The sequence below is a fragment of the Callorhinchus milii genome, unplaced genomic scaffold (genome assembly GCF_018977255.1).
Source record: "Callorhinchus milii isolate IMCB2004 unplaced genomic scaffold, IMCB_Cmil_1.0 Scaffold1, whole genome shotgun sequence".
NCBI classification, from domain to species: domain Eukaryota; kingdom Metazoa; phylum Chordata; class Chondrichthyes; order Chimaeriformes; family Callorhinchidae; genus Callorhinchus; species Callorhinchus milii.
This window is the reverse complement of record NW_024704742.1, coordinates 18,987,264-19,004,768: the sequence shown is the minus strand read 5'-3', so window position 1 is coordinate 19,004,768 and position 17,505 is coordinate 18,987,264. Positions and strand designations below refer to the sequence as shown.

General features: G+C 39.2%; 1 protein-coding gene and 1 non-coding gene across 5 annotated transcripts in view; one reads left to right on the top strand and one right to left on the bottom strand.

Moving 5' to 3' along the window:
• glrbb (glycine receptor, beta b) overlaps positions 1–17,505 on the bottom strand; it is a 59,983-nt gene that overhangs the window by 21,522 nt on the left and 20,956 nt on the right. For 2 of the 4 annotated variants that reach the window (XM_007899211.2, XM_007899210.2), the window contains exons 3-9: positions 14,937–15,043; positions 10,116–10,183; positions 5,863–6,092; positions 5,646–5,728; positions 4,722–4,862; positions 2,594–2,746; positions 544–869 (exon numbers count right to left, since the gene is read on the bottom strand). In XM_007899211.2, coding sequence (XP_007897402.1) covers positions 544–869; positions 2,594–2,746; positions 4,722–4,862; positions 5,646–5,728; positions 5,863–6,092; positions 10,116–10,183; positions 14,937–15,043 — 1,108 coding nt within the window. Of the gene's footprint in view, positions 1–543; positions 870–2,593; positions 2,747–4,721; positions 4,863–5,645; positions 5,729–5,862; positions 6,093–10,115; positions 10,184–14,936; positions 15,044–17,505 lie in introns of those variants that run through there. The other 2 variants (XM_042336833.1, XM_007899212.1) reach the window with 2 other exon arrangements.
• trnaa-ugc lies at positions 15,315–15,386 on the top strand. Its single transcript has one exon. It is a non-coding gene; the product is annotated as a tRNA-Ala (tRNA).

Here is a 17,505-nt window from a genome sequence, read left to right as displayed (position 1 = left end):
ACAATGGGTCAGATTGTCTCCTAAGGTTTCTATGCATTGAGTCTTGTGCGTCTCATAAAAAAAGGTTTATAAGGAAATCTGAGAGCAATGATCATTCAACTGTTGCATATTGTGTAAAGTTTTGTCTTCAGTGGATTTAACATTAACATGCTGTCATTGAAATACATGTTGGAGAACAGAATCTTCCCTTGCTAAAAAGTAGACAAATACTTTGGTAAAACTTATATTTTATGGCTAACAATTCGTTCCTCGATGGTAAATTTGCAAAATTTGCAGGTGTTATGGTTTAAAATCTTATAGTTGGTAAATGTAATGACCTCAGTGATGTGAGTTTATTGTGACATTCTCTCATTTTAAACTCACTCAGGCATGTTTTAATATCTATAGATTTACAGCACTAAGGTCAATACAATGGAGAACAAGAATCAGTTCTAAATCTGAACATGGTTGAAATTAGTAAAAGGTTTCGGGGGCGGGGATGGAGGGCGGGGAGGTAAGTGGAGACAGATCATTATTTTATAAATGTTAAAAGTGATTTCTTACCTGTAGAGTGCTGATATGAACCGGTGTCCCTGTTCCATTAACAGTATTCTTGGAAGAAGGTTTGACCCAGTTCCCAGATGCTTTGGCCTCTGCTGCAATAGCTTGCTCCTTAGCCTTCTGGCGGTTTTGAATTCGGATTCTTTCAGCTTCGATTCTCTTTGGGCTGTTGAGCATAACCTGCACAACAGCATATTCTACAAGGGACGCAAACCCAAAGAGGAGGCAAGCAATGAGCCAGACATCTAAGGCTTTCACATAGGAAACTTTGGGCAGCTCTGCAGCAAGAGATGTGCATTCGGATGACAAGCTGAGCACTGAGAAGATACCTGGGTGAAACAAATGGGCAAATTAACACCCAAGTAATTTGATGACGGGTTTTACTTTGGTAAATTTGAAATGAGAAACAAATATCTTAAGCATTTCATTCCAGTTAACTTACTACAGTGAAGTTTATTCGTGATCAACACAGAACATTTTTTCAACCCTACATCTTTCATTTTATTTTGGTCAACCAAGAGTCTTGACACATGTGGAAACCCATAAACATGGTTACAAGTAGCCATACCAAGCGGCTGAGTGTTCCACATGTGCGTGGAAACATCTGGTTGTCGGGAATGGAGTGTGCAACTTCTGATAGTGTTCTGGGAAATTCCATTATATTTGGACTTTCTGACAATAGAGGCACGGTTATAACAATTAAGATACAAATCCCAAATGTAATTCGGCAATGCCTCTCTTGATGTGGTAACCACTTTCAAAGCAATAATCATAGAGCCTCAAATGTGGCATTACCAGTGCTGCCATTTTTGAGTAAAACAGCAAGTTCCTGTAATATCAGCAAATCTGCTGTTGTGCTGACAGCATGCTCAGACACATTTAACTCAGCTTGATTTCCACTGAGGGAAAGAGACTCCTAACATGCCAATGACAATGTTTTGCTCACTAACTGGAAGTTCACAACACAAACTGCGGTTTACAAATTTCTATCCTTCAAAATGAAGTGAATATGGTCTTTCTCCATCCCAGCCAGCATACATCATTTGCACTTTACAATTTTATATTTTATTTTAGCAGAATTGGAAAAGAATGCTTCTTTGAGGACTGGCAAGGCCAGGTAAATAAACAGGTTGTTGCAATTCTGGGCACTGTCTACCCTGTCCAGGCAATAGTGAATGAGATTTGGAAAATTCTACCAGAAAATGTGTCATGGTGTGAACTCTAACTGAGCCAGACTGACACAGATAGTGAGGTGGAGGAAGGAATTAATGACTATTAGATCAAACTACAAATAGATATGCATGGATTTTAGATGAGGATAGCTTGCGTTCATTGGCTCATCATAGTCAAATTGTTGTGGAATGTATATTCCCACTCAAGAGACCTCAGCTCAGAAGTTTGGAGACAAGTTTTCAGAGAAGGAATGATGTATAGAAACATAGATCATGTTGCAGGTACTTTTTCTGGTGCTTATGGTGTTTGGCTTCTGTTTAACCCCAATGTTTAGTTCAAACTTTACATTAGATAGGTGCTCTGCAAAACCCCATCAATATTGGAGCTTCGTAGAGCTGACTTGCCAAAAGATGGTTATTTTCTGAGTTAGTAGATGAGAAGGTCTTATTCCCACTGGTCCAACAAATCACATAACTCGGTGACGCAGATTATAATTTACCAGCAGCAGTGAAGAAGCTGGTCTGATCTGTAATTTTACCAATCTTCAGACAACTGTTCCTAGTGTGTAAGTATCCTCAATAGCACCAGACTACCTTCAATTGCTTAAATGGAGAGAACAGGGACAATAAGATCACTGTGCTATTGAGGGCTGTGGTTGAGCAACAGGTTAAATAAAAGCCAGGCACCAGCATACGAGCCAAACTAGTTGTGATACGCATTAGTCTCTCTCTTTTACACTATTGTTTCTTGACTGTCCTAAACATAATTTATTGAACCATAAGAATCAATGCCCATCAGAGACGCACAATTTCAGAACGCGCTGCGATTGCATTCTGTAACAGCGCTTGACGTTTCAACCATCAATGCTATTTCCCATTACCTAGAGGTACTCTTGCAGCACTTGCATCAGGGTTAATCCAAAAGGACAGCCACGAAAGAACAACTATCAGCAGCGTTGGAGCATAAACGCCCATCAAGTAAAATCCAACTAGTCTTCTCAGGGTAAATATCACTTCCACGCAGGTGTAATATCCTTTTCAAGAAAAAAAATGAAAATATAATTTCCTACACAAACGAATGGGAGTGCAATGCATTTTCTAAAAGATGAATAGACCGAGTAAGTCAGAAATATTGACCAACAAGAAAAAAAGCTTGGCATTCACCTGTGCGCGAAATGCACCAGTTTATTCTCCCACTAAAACTTATTTATGGAATAAGAGGTCTAAATTAAACTCAAACTATTAAATACCTAATCTGGAAGAGGCTGTGCACAGATCTGGTCTTGTAACTGCATTAGATGTGAACCATGTGTCTGAATGAGGGCTAATCCTTGCATTTTACATAGTCCTTTTCATATCAAGGGAACATCTCAAGGAGCTTCACGTGATATGTTGTAAAATGCAGAGACTGTGTATTCTACATGTTTCCTGACTCCTCCCCAGCTGAACCAAACCCAGGAGGAATTTTTGATCAGGTATCAACTTGGAGGATGGTGAGGCACTACAATTGGCCTCTACTCTTTGAGAATGGAAGGGATGGGGGGAATCAGCTATTGTTCCTAGAACTATTCACAATCAAGTGCCCTGCTGGAAAGTCCATATGTGGGTACAATAGGTGAGCATAGGATAAGATTTGGCTATAATTCCCTCCATGATTAAGCAGTCTAACCAATATTCACTGTCTGGTTTACACAGTGGAGAATGATCAAATGGGTGAGGCCTGTGTACATGTATGGAAGTGCACACCAGCTTCAGTCACCGTCTTCATTAGAGGAGTGGAGAAAAACAAAGGAAAAGGTACATCAGTGAAGGGAATGGTAGGACATACATTATTCCACTTTGTTTGCTAATGTTAGTGAACAGCTAGATTGGAATAAATGGATGCACAAAATACAGCATCTCCTGGAACAAATTAGTTATGGGAACAACCCATTCCGCTAAGCCTTTAAAACAGGTGTAAAAGAGGTTTATGAACTTATTTTAAAAATAGACACTTGAGCTTGCTTGAGGCCCCAATAAAAGTGATTGAATAATCTTTGGACTTCTGCTCATGTGGGAAGAATTTTGAATGGTGGGTTAGTGCTTACAGATTTAACTTGCAATTGCTCACTAATGATATAGATACTCTACTGTTGCCTCACACACATTGTGCTTGATAGCTATGTAGTATTGTTCATCTATAATAGCCATCTCTGAGAGTTCAATTTTGCCACAAATATTGTGCATATTCCTGGGAGATTAAAAAAATGCAGACACTATAAAACTGAACATGCATGCAATTTGCTTGATATTGTTATTCTTTTAAAATATTCTTTAATTGCAGTAGGTTATTGTTTAATTTGGGGAAATATCCATGTTTTACCTGGTGAACGAACATGGATCCTCAAAACTAGACTCATTTTGCCCATTCCTGCACTGTTGTCTACGACCCAAATCTTTGCCAACAAAACAACATGTAAGCCTTTTAGAATACATTAGAATACATTAGAATATACAGAACAGAAGCAGACTATTTTGGCCCAACTGGTCTATGCCGGTGTTTATGCTCCACATGAGCCTCCTCCTGCCCTTCCTCAACTAAGCCTTCAAGCATAACCTTCTATTCCTTTCTCCCTCATGTACCTATCTAGCTTTCCCTTAAATACATCCATGCTCTTAAAAGCATAGATGTATTTAGTGCTTTTACATAGGAAAATACAATACAATCTATATTTATATTAATGTTGGGAGGATATCTCAAAGCCTTTATTTCTTGGAACATTTTAGAGACTTTGAAGTATTTTACAGAGACAGTGCTAACAGGGCAGAGAGAGTGAGGGAGGGGTGAAGGGAGCTGACCGTATGCACAGTCGAAGAGGTATGTTTTTAGGAGGTTTTTAAAAACAGATGTGTGGGGTGAGGCAAAGATCTTTAGAGAGGGGGATCCAGAGGTTAGGGGTATAATAGTTGAGGGCTTAGCCTATAAAAAGTTGTGACAAAGGAAATACCATTAATTTTAAAACTTCTTACCTGTGCCTTTATAATATTTTGTACAATTCCCATACTCGATATCCTCCTGTTTGATATCAAACTGTGGTAACGCAATCTCCTCCATTTGAACAGGGTCTTTAGCCTGCCAGATGAACCGAAGATCATCTGTGGTATAACCAACTACAACAGGAAAAGGATGGTAGCACACAAGATAAGTAATGCATCTATGAAGCTGCCCATTCATTGAACAATAGTCAGCGATCTAAGGCAGAAAGTCATAATGATCTTAGCATTAAGACCATGATTTCAAAGTCATATAGATTCTTGGAAAATTGTTGAATTCAGTCTTAATTTGGAAGCCAGTTTTCCCTCAGTCCTTTTGGGGAACTTAACAAAACTGACATCCAAATTAAGTGTGAATTTAAGAATTTTCCCAAATTCTGCATAACTTTAATTTTTACACAAGTCTTCAGGCTAAGACTGTGAAATGTTTCAGCCTCAGGTCTCTGCAGTACTTTTTGATAATCATTCACAATGTTGTACACATATACGTCGACATACTGTACCTTATTTATATTTTCTATCAATAAAATATTATTACCTATATTTAAAATTAACTCTACCAGATATATTTATACTCAGTTCAGAACTGCTAAATGTGCCTGACCATCTTCATGCTGTATTTGGTCCCAGTATGATAGTGTCTAACATCAAAAGCCACATCATACACAAACCATTGTAGGCTGTTTAATATGTTAATTGGGCAGACATCCCTTACTCAGTTTTTTTTAGTACAGCCCAGGAAAATTATATTATTTATAACTCAAAAAATGAATATGTTTATTTTATGCCAGCTGCAGCTGCAGTTGTTTGTAAATCAACTCTTGCATCTATCTCGGACAACCTAAATTTGGCTATTTGTCTGCTTATCAGTCTATCAGTGTATGTCCTTAGGAAACGTACAGCTTTCCAATTGCATCTTGCAGCGCTGTGTGTCCATGGGAAATAGAGTCAAATCGAGTGGGCACGAAAGAGTTACAGACAGCCTGAAATGTGAAACAGAAGGAAAAATCAAACAATTTTTTTTTAACATTTATAAACGTTGAAGAGCTTTGAGCAAATACTTTCGTTGTCTTAAAAAAGAGGCATTCCCCTTTTTGTGGTCCAGAGTTTATCTCACCTCATGCTGACCAGCACGTCACCAGAACGGAAGATGAAAAGCAAGATGTTCTCTTGTGTGACATCGTGAAAGTTGGCATTCTTTTCATTTGCAAAAAACAAATCTGGTTTCCACAAGCATTTGAACATTTTTGGATCCACAGTCAGTGTGTCTGATCCTTTGAAGTCAGTCGGCAGCTTGAGTCTGGGGTCATTCCACTTCTGTCTGAGGAAGATATTAATCCTGTAATCCTATCAACACAACAGTTGAAGACAGGTAAATATTTCATGATTAAAGCACAGGGAATTTAACACAATTCCATTTCCATGATTAATTATTTCTGTTCCTTGATGAGAATTTATAATTTATCATAAAGAATCCTTACAATTGATATAGCATCTCCAAACTTTTCAAGGGAATTACTGTAAAGTGAATTCTTTTAGTAGGCACATTTGACAGCTAACAGACAGAAAGTGAATAACCATTTTTTTCGGGGGGTGAGGAGAGGCTAGTTGGTTGGCCAGGATACCAGGAGAAACTCCCTTCTCTTTTTAAATAATGCCGTGCGATCTTTAATATCTACCTGGCCAGGTTGATGAATCTCAATTTGATGTTTCATCCGAAGCACAGCATCTCCAACAATGCAGCATCCCCACAGCACCGCATTGGAGTGTCAGCTACATTTAGTATATTTGTAAGCAAAAAAAGAATTCCAGGAACTAATAATATTTTGTATTTTTGACTCTTTTGGACCCCATTCCTTTCTCATAGTAATCGTGGATTTTATTATTATTGCATTTGATATATGAAAGTTGATATAGTGAAAGTGACTTGCTCTGTCAAAGAGCCGGCACAGACTCGATGGGCTGAATGGCCTCCTTCTGTGCCGTAACATTCTATGAATCTATGAATCTATGAATATATGGCTGGAAAGCCTTAAAATGCCTCACAGGGGATTTATTTTCAAGAGCAGTAATTGAGTATTTGTAGGTAAAGGTGGCAGTCAATTTGAGCAAACCAGGGTCCCACAATGCGCCATGAAGTCAAATGGAAGATGGTTGGCCAAAACACCAGGAGAAACACCTTTTTTGAATAGTTTCATGAGATGATACTAATATTGACCTGAAAAGTCATAAAGGAACTTGGTTTAGTATCTCAACCGAAGGAAGGTACTCCCGAAAATGTGGCATGTACTTGGCACTGAACTGGCGATTTATTTAGGGTTAACTAGGTGTTTGGAATACAAATGTAGACTAGGGCTTGAACTCACCACCTTCTGACTAATAGAAGAGATTGCTTACAGCTGAGACAACTTGCTACTTTTGCATGAGACACTGGTTTAACCAGTGTCTGCATGTTTCACCCACAAAAAATATACAGTCAATTCACTTTACAGTATATTCTGTGAAGCGCTTTGAGATGTCTCGAAGAGATGCTAAGGTGCTAATTTCAAATGCAAGGATTATTATATTATTATATTTACAGCCTGTAAAGCAGCACTGAAGGCTGGCTTCGGGGTCAGGGAAAAAAAATTAGAGCCATAATATGGGAAAATAAAATGGTGAGGCCAATTTTGAAAATGGACCTTGGTCTCAACCATTGTGCAGAGTGACAAGGGCATGCTCACACATACGTGCAAAAATGCAATGTTTAATAATTGATCCCATAACTAAATTTTCCAATCATTAAATCTCTTACAAAGCATCACAGTGAAAAATTGCATTCAGTGCTACATTTTGACGATGGAGAATGTAATGGAAGATACCATTACGCACTGACATTGACAAAGAGGAGACATGTAAAACTGAACCAGAATATTACATCCAGGTTTTTCGTCCCAAGATTTCTGAACTTTTTGTTATTTTGTCACAAACCTTCATTTTTGAAAAATGACGTGTTAATCTGAGTAAGATGTTTGGTTCCTTACTGAATCCAAACATACTTAATCCATCAGCACTAGCTTTCCATATGACTACCCATGCAACGTTCCTGGCTACTCCATTCATAAGTGGTCATAATTTGTAAAACTACAGCATCCAATCACGTCTTTGATCTTTTACAACAAAGACCACTCTGTATGAGATGGTTTCTCAAGAATTTCTGACTCGTCACACCACGTTATATGTGAAGCAAAAATCTGACGGCAGAGATATGGATAGCATTAATAAAAGTTAACATTTTAAACAGCTGTCACTGAGACGTGAGCTGTGTTAGATCTCCCCTTCCCCCCAGCCCACAACATCAAAGAATATTGTTTATAAAAGCAAAACCTACAAAACATTTAAGCATGCTCAAAAACAAGTAAAATACTACTACAATGATGAACTTGTAATTTTCGTGAAATAATTGAAGGAAGGCACTTTAACCAAGCTCACAGCCTGGGTTCAGTCTACCTGACTGTCCTTAATTATGATCCATCGTACACTCTCAAGTGATCAGGGCCTAATAGCAGAATGAGATGACTGAAAACTTCTCTTATTAATTTTGACTTCATGATTTAAATGTTTATTAAATGACCGTTTGCTACCAAATAGGCCGAAAATTCAAGTAAATATCTTGCAGAGTTACTTTATCATCACAGTGATTCATCTGATATTGGGGAGGGGGATGGGGGTGGGGTCTGATTTTTCAATCGCACCGTGAATAATGTCACGAGAAGTTCTATTCTGACAATGAAATACTGGCATAGGGACATAGGAAAACAGGGGAAAATGGGGCCAATTCTGCCCAAATTATTAGAGTTGAACTGATTTTTTTAATTCAACATCGAGCCCTATTGTCACACCCCTTAATATCTCTACTGTCGACGTATCTGCCTACCTCTTGTTTAGACATGTCTAGTGATTAAAAATGGGGTTAAACTCCTTTTTTTTCTTATAATGAATTTTTATTTTCTGTTGCAGATGAATCAAGTGTAACAATGTCTGATGCGAGTAACTTCCTCCTCACTTCATCCGTGTTACAGAAGTTGTCACAACCAACATGACAACGGTTCATTACCTGCCATGAAAATGATGCCGCTCACACCTATCTTCTGAATATCTAAATACAGTTAAACACTTGTACTGATTACAATTAAGTACTTCTAAATACAATTATTATCATTCTTCCACGTTTCAGTTGTTGGTAAGTGCATTGTGGAAAAAAAAAGATGGGGGTAACGGGACTTTGTGAATACTCTGTACAGCTTTCTGGGAGAGAGCTCCCACATCAGCACAACCCTCTGTGTGAATAAGTGCTTTGTGACCTCAGTTCTAAATGTCGATTTGCAACCAGCAAAATCGTGCACAGAACTGTCAAAAGTGACCCACTGGAGCTCTGCTCTGTTGCTGCATCTCCTGCCTCGGCAGTGGAACATTCCTTTGTCTGTAACTGTATGGGTGAATGATAAGACCCTGTCCCCATTGACAACAGAAAAATTCTCCATGATTCACGATGACAATAAAATTATTATTATTATTAATTTTGAATGTGGGAACTGAGATCAATGTCTGAACCGACTTCCATTAGGTTGTCCTTTTGATTATCCAGGTACCTACAGGATTCGCTTGTCACAAATAAATGTATTACTTACAGAAATTGGACCTTCTGAAAGTATGCTCTGTTTGCTGGTAATATTACTGTTCTTGGTGTGTGTTTATTACTTTCCACTTATCAGTAAATTTACTTACTTTAGCCATCAGCACTGCAATTCAAAAATCGCATTAGAATCTCATAGCTCCTCAGGCTGGTGAATGAATAGCGAGTAATAAGATTTACTGCCAAGATTGATAACTTTACTAACAAGAGAGAAATCAACCCAGTATGATTAACACTATTTAGCAGTGCACTAATAAAGACTTACAATTTGATTTGCAGAGACTCAGAAAATCTGGGAATTGGGAAAATCCAGGATTGGGAAAATCTTGATTTGAGGCGCAGAAAACACATAATTTGCGCAATTTCACCAAATTGTAGATAAACATAATTTTAAAAGTAACAAAATATTCACTTGTAGCAACACAGAAAGCAAAATTCTCTTCCTATATTAAAATCAAACACAGCTTAAATCAGTTGTACAAAGACCTGGAGGGAGAAGTCACTTTACAGGCATTAGGGAGGAATGTTAAATCCTAAACATGTTGCTTAAGGGACATATTTTTTAGGACTTTTCTGAACTTGTGACATCACCAGTATCATATCATACGTTGTTTTCCGGCCCCCACACCCCCACCACCCCTCCTCCCCGAGCATTTTATTTTCACTGCGGTGTTCCCTCATCACGTTGGACTTACCATTGTGGTTTCTTGTATTGAGCCGAAACTGGCAATGAAAATATTTACATGGACGTCAACTGGAATACCTACAAAATAAGCAGAAGATTTCCTGATATTCAAGGAATATACAATATTATATTTACAGTCAATGACCACATAGGTCAGGGCTCTCCTCTCCTCCATAGATTCCTTTTAAGATAGGTTTTAAATCAAGGCATGGCTTAGTTCCACGCAACAGAAATCAAGGACAAGTATTCACTGCTTGAATCATTGTTGAGTCCTTTCTCCTGACTCAAAGCATCCTGAAATATTCATGATCACCATTTTGATCAATGCATGTAGAATCTATGGTAGCAATACAAGAACTCTCTCTGTGTACTTTTGAGCTGTTGAACTTGTTTTAAGAACACAAGCTTCATTGTTGATTAATTCATAAGGCCATCGGATTTCTTTATTATAATAATCGTTTATGGCACGAGATTTAAGAGGACCTGCAGTTTTTACAATAAGTGTTGAGTTTACTGAACTCAGATCTCACTCATCATTATATCCTAAAAATAAATGGTTACCCTTTGTTCTAATACTCCCTGATATAGTAAGCCTTTGATACATCGTGCTTGGCTTGATGGTCCTGATTAATAAAGACATTTACGTACTTCCAGATCATCCTCACTGACCTGTTAATAGTAATTTCAAATCATGTTTCATAAAATATTAATAATCCTTGGCTTTTGATACAGTGCCTGTAACATTGCAACATCGCAAAGCGTTGCACAGATAAATGCTGTACAGAGTAGCAACTTCTAACTCAGGGTTAAACCCCACCACCTTGGCACATGTTATTACATGATATAATAATAATAATCCTTGCATTTGATATAGCGCTTTTCATGTCGGAAGGACGTCCCAAAGCGCTTCACAGAACACACTGTAAAGTGAATTGACTTTGACTTGTGGGTGAACGCGGCAGCCAATTGCGCACAGCAATGTCCCACAAACAGTCATGGATTGAAAATGACCAATTTATTATTGTTTTTGGTTTTGGAGGGATTATTATTAGGCTCTGTGTGGAGTAAGGAACCTTGCCCAAGGTTTCGCCCTGACCTGCCTGGAATTCAACCCAAGTGTCTCGCTTGCAAGGCAAGTGCTCTAACCACTGAGCTACAGGACTCCACAATAAAGCTAAGTTGTGGAGGTTGTTGTTGTTTTAACTATATTTATTAGCAAATGATGCAGCCAATTTACATGAAGCAATGTCCCACAAACAGCTACAGTTTTTTAAATTGTATTTTGCATACATCTTTTTATTACTTGTCCATGTCTGTCTGCATGCATTGTATATGTGTGTATTGTTTCTCCCCATATTTCATTGCCCAGTCAGATTAACTCCGACCCCTCACACTAAGCCAGTGGTACCCATTAACCAGCAGCTTGGGATGTCCTCCCGATGTGAAAGGGGCTATACAAATGTCATTTGATGTTGTTTTGAACAGTGACTGTCATAAATTATAATTTATCATTTCATCGGCACCAGTCATATTGATGCAGTCAGGGAAACTGATTGTTACAGTCCATTGAAAATAAAAATGAGGATTATCATTAATTTACCATTACATACTAGTTTGTACTGCACAGTGTGTTTAAAGAGTTAAAATTAAAACTGAGCCTACAGAATAAATCACACCCCTCTCGCATCCGAGTACATAATGAGAGTTCTGCCTTTCATGAGAAGAGAATTACCTCAAATCCAATTACCTCATATTTTTATAAAAAATGTCTTACTTTTAATATTACCATATTTGTGCATAGTTTCTGAAAGACCATTCCCTGAAATCATTCTACTGTAGTTTCCTTATTTGGAAAGGTAGAACAATGGCAAGATCTCTACAAATCCTGTGGGAATCACTCCTTATTAACCGGTTGGGAAATGCTCACTGAGCTGTCCAGGAAGGAATCCCTTCCAGATATTCCTCTCTCGTACTAGCTTCCTCAGGGAAACCTGATGTCCAGCTGCCAGCTGAGTTTACAGTTCATATATAGGTCTTCATCTGAAGAGTCGAAAACCTCTGCAGTGTAGCTGATGGGCTGCCTGGGAACAACAGCCCAAGCTCACTGTGGTATCAGTGCATTCTTAGAACCAACATCCTACAATGCATGTTAAAAAAGAGAATAAAATAGATGTGTGATATTCCAAGTTATTTTGCCAGGAGCATTTTGTTACATGTCAAACATGCACCACATTTTATATCTAACGTGCATTTTCAAAGACAGGACTGAAACAATTGCAAAGGATTGTGATTTTTTTTCTCATAAGCCTGTAGAGACAAGTAATAATAATTACATTTGAATCACTGCTTTATAGTGTCCAAAAGTGTCAAAGACTTTCTTCACACAACGAATTGTTGTCAAATGCTGTGACCGTTGTCATACAATGACTAACCTGCAGTAGAAATGTCCCACAAACAGCAATGAGGTGAATGAACTCATTTTAAAACTATTTGTGTTTTGGTGAAATCAGGCATGAGAAGAATATTGGCCAGGACACCTGAAAAATGGTCTGCTCTTCTGCTAAATGATGACATGGGACCTAAAACTGTACATGAGTTAACAGAACAGATGTGACCTTGGTTTTATGTTTCATCTGAAGGGCAAGCTCCAATCACCGCTGTTTTCTTCTGAAAAGCCATTTTTGGATCAAAACACTTTGCAACAAATCTCTTACTTCACCTGCAAATACAGAGTCACCTCACTTAACACAACTGAAGTGCTTTGAGATGTTCTGGAATGATAAGACTCTATATCAAATGCAATGATACAGCAATAAATGCAATGCTTTGAAGGATTTTGGAAAAGTATTATTTTGGATTGTATCCTTGTCTGATCAATTGACTTAAATAATTCAGTCTAACTCTGAAGTAGTCCCAAAATTCGGAAAATAAATTAATCTTTCACACAAAGCATTGAAGTCAAACAATTTACTTTACTTTCCCAGTCTAACAAGTAGCATCTAGAATTTGTAAACCTATTGAATTGAATTTATCCCCAGGATTTCTTTTTGTTAAAAAAAGACAAAAGGCAGGTAACAAGTGTTAGAAACAGAACAATAAATGATTGAGCACAAGGAATGTATTTTTTAAAAAAAAAATGTTTTAAGCCCGTCAGAAATGCCTTATGACATTGGCTTCTGTGAGTTCCATATGGAAGGTGTTACTCATGTAAATAAAGATTGACAACATGGAATTCCAGTCAGGATCCATGTCTTATGTGCATGTGAGCCATTTACTGATTCTAAGATCCACCTCCCATATTCTAGAATGATTTATGAACCATACTAACAGACCAAGAAGAAATTTGTATTGTGGATCATGCAGTACATATTCACTAGATTTGCTCCATGAATGTAGCATTTCAGAACATGTAGAATTTGGCAAATTGTTGAATTCAGTATTCATTTTGAAATCGGTTTCTCTGCATTTGTTAAAAAAANCTTAAGAAAAACGTCTTCAACTAGTCGTATTTAAGAATTAGCCAAATTCTGTAAGGTCTAAAAGGCTACATAAATAAGAGTACATCCAGACCAAGGTAACATTTTTCTTTTCTCTGTCCTTGGTGCCCTCCTCTTCAACATCTATATGTTCCCACTTGGTGACATCATCCACAGACATGGGTTCAACTTCCACATGTATGCAGATGTCACCCAACTCTACCTCTCTGCCTTCACCCTTGACTCCAGGACCACTGCTCTACTGACAGAATGTCTGACAGACATCAAGTCCTGGATAAGGGCTAACGTTCTTCAGTTGAATGTCAACAAGACCGAGGCTCTCCTGCTCATCTGTTCTTCCATGGTTGCACACTCCATCTTGCTAAGCCAGTCCCAGCCTTGGGGTCATGTTTGACCTTCAACTATCCTTTCTACCCCACATCTGCACCATGACCCTCTCTGCCTTCCCCCAGCTCCGCAACGTCACCCAGCTCCGACACTGTCTCACACCCAGGCCGCCGAAACCCTCATACACGCCTTCATGACATCGAGGCTCGACTATCCAAACTCACTGCTTGTTGGCCTCCCCAACTCCTCCCTCAATAGGCTGCAGATCATCCAGAACTCTGCAGCCCATGTCCTCTCCTGCACTAGGCTCCATGACTCTATCACCCCCATCCTTGCCCAACTCCACTGGCTTCCCATCACACAGAGGATACAGTTCAAGATCCTGGGCCTCACCTTCAAAACCCTCCACTGTCTTGCTTCCCCCCGACCTCTCCGACCTCCTAAGCCCCTACCACCCTGCTCGCTCCCTCCGCTCAGCGGGCTCCGGCCTGTTTTATGCCCCCCGCCTTGCTCACCCCACTATCGGTGGGCGGGCCTTCTGCCACTCTGCACCCACCCTCTGAAACACCATCCCGCAGACCCTCCGTCTCGCCCCCTTCCTCGCCACCTTCAAGACCCATCTCAAGACCCACCTCTTTGACGGTGTCTTCGGTCTCCCTGTTTCCCACCCTGCCCTTCCCTCTCCCCCACTCCAACCCTCAGCTTGGGTCCGTAACTCTTGTCTGTCCAGTGCCTTGGGGCGTCCTCCCAACGTGAAAGGCACTATACAAATGTAATTTTGTTGTTGTTGTTTTCTTTTCCTCCCAAACGCACTTACAACCATAGAGTACTGTCTCCAGATTTCTTCTCAAGCAAATACTGTCAGAAATACCAGGACCCTTCTATGCCATTACCTACTCACAAATAAAGAAGCCATGTAAAACATCCTCTCATAAACATGCTTCTCTCAAGACAGTTTGCCTGAGGTGGCTTAGGATGTCTATTATTGTTGCTCTTGTAACACAAACCTTTGAAATTTGGCCGTATTCTTGGGTCATACGAGATGAGTAACCTGTTGATGAGGTTGCTGGTGGAATTCGCTGGTATGAGTGCACGATCTTCAGCTGACTGTTGTCTGCAAAGAAAAACAGATACGAAAAATCTTTTTTAAACCGTTGATAACAATAATCCTTGCATTTGCTTTAACGCCTTATTACATTGCTTTGATGTTTCGAAGCGCTTCACTTTGATTTACTGTGAAATATAGTGAATGTATTTTATAGATCAACATGGCAATCAGTTCACACTCAGCAAAGTCCCAACAAATAGCTATGAAAAGAATGGCCATTTTTTATCTAGGGGATTGTCTGCTGGAAAATCCCTTCTCTTTTCGAATACTGTAGCTCAGTCCTGTAGCTCAGTGGTTAGAGCACTCGCTTTGCAAGCGAGAGACCTGGGTTCGATTCCCGGCAGGGCGAAACCTTGGGCAAGTTTCCTTACTCCACACGCCTAATAATAATCCCTCCCCCAAAAAAAACAATAATAAATTAGTCATTTTTAATCCACGACTGTTTAAACGTGGGACATTGCTGTGCGCAATTGGCTGCTGCGTTCGCCCACAAATATACAGTCAATTCACATTACAGTGTGTTCTGTGAAGCGCTTTGGGATGTCCTCCCGACGTGAAAAGCGCTATATCAAATGCAAGGATTATTATTATTATTATTATTACTGGCATGGGTTCATTACTGCCACCTGAACAGACAGATAGGCCCTCAGTTTAATGTTTGCAGGGTCGTGGGGAGAGAGCAGAGGAGTGGAATTGATTTGGATAGCTCTTTTTAAAGAGCCGGTACCGACACAATAGGCCGAATGGCCTCCTTCCGTGGTGTATAATTCTATGATTCTATGAACGTTGCATCTGAAGAACAGCATCTACAGTGCAGTGCTCTCCCCATCACTGCATTGGAGTGTTAAGCTTGACTATGAGTTCAAAGTCCCAACATGGGATTTGAACCCATTACCTTATTATTATTATCTAAGAGTGCTACCAACTGAGTCAAGCTGACATCTAATGACCCGGACCATGAATTTATCTGTTACAGGAGGAGACTGCCCTTGGAAATATTTGAACATTTTGTTGTCAAATTTGTAAATCGTTATGCTATAATATGCATTTCAAATTCCAAATAGTTTTGTTTCCCAAAGGATCACTGCCTGATATCTGACCAGTCAGATTTAATTTGTTACAAACTTGGATTTCTTCAATTGGTTCAGCTTTCCAAAGACAAAGTACAGGCCATCCAACGTCTAAAATATGCTGACTTCGAAAATTCTCAAATCCAATATTAAAAATAAAAACAGAGGCCTAAAATGTCTCATGCTGTTAGACTTCAGTCCAATGTGCTAAAATATAACATGTTCTTTAATTCAGTCTTAATTTTGGAGTTGGTTCCAAATTAATACAGATTATAAGAATATTCTACATTTTTGTTTAATCCTATATTTTAAAAGAATGGTTTTAAGGCTAAAATAATTAGAAATTTTGGGCATCAGGGTGTATTAGCCTCATATAGGTTCAAGAAAACTAGAGGAAGTACATTTAGTTAGGTCAGGCTCAATTGTGTGAAAGCCAGTGGGAGGCCTTGTTCGCTGGGCTGGTGGTAAAGGCACAGCCTAAGTCAGGGTGGTCCAACCTTTTGCCTGCCGTGGGCCAGATTCCCTATTTAAGTTCCTGGACTTAAACAGCTAAATCACATAGCTTGCCATTGATATCACTGTCTGCCAAGCTTTCCTGCTGCTTGTTGAGCGAGGGCCACCCTACCCATTAGGGCTTTGGCTTGCAGGGTTAACAGGAGCTAAGTGGGATGATTCCCTGCCCCAGTGTTTGGTCTGCCCTTCCAAGTCCTGCCAGTGAGCCAGGTTGGCTGTACTGTCATCAGCAGTGCCCTGGAATACTGCGGACCCAAGGCCTCAGAATCCAGATTACCTAGACTGCCACAGAGGGCTGGCACAAAATTTGTCTGAAAAATTAAGGCTGCACACAAAATTGTTAAATTCTATCTTGATTTGGAGGCTGGTTCTTTATTTTACAGCCATTCAAATTAAAAAATTTCCACATTTTTGCATAATCTTACATTTTAAGACAAAATGATCTTTCGTGTTAAGGCTAAATAGAATTTCAGTACCGAATCACTTCTGTGGAGGTAGTTGACAGGATTGAATGGTGGAGGGAAAAAACAAAGATGAATTCAGGGAAGTTAATCCCATTCCCAAAAACAGAAGAGTGAGAGGGGAAATGTGATTCATTGTTTTTAAATAACGAAGGCTATTGCAAAGTCAGCTAGTGGAAAAGATTACAAACTGAATAGACACAAGTGAAACTTTATCTAAGGAATAACTTTTCCACACTTGGAGCTGTCAAGTAGAATAGATTGCCTTGGCTGGAACAGTCACAATGAAATCTGATTAAATCCAGATTCAGCAAGGTGTATGGAGATACGACTGAGGCAGGAACAAGATTGGAAAAGTCACACTGGGTTCTGACTCAGGATCCACATGACAAAGTGAATTGAATTGAATGAATGACCGTTTTCA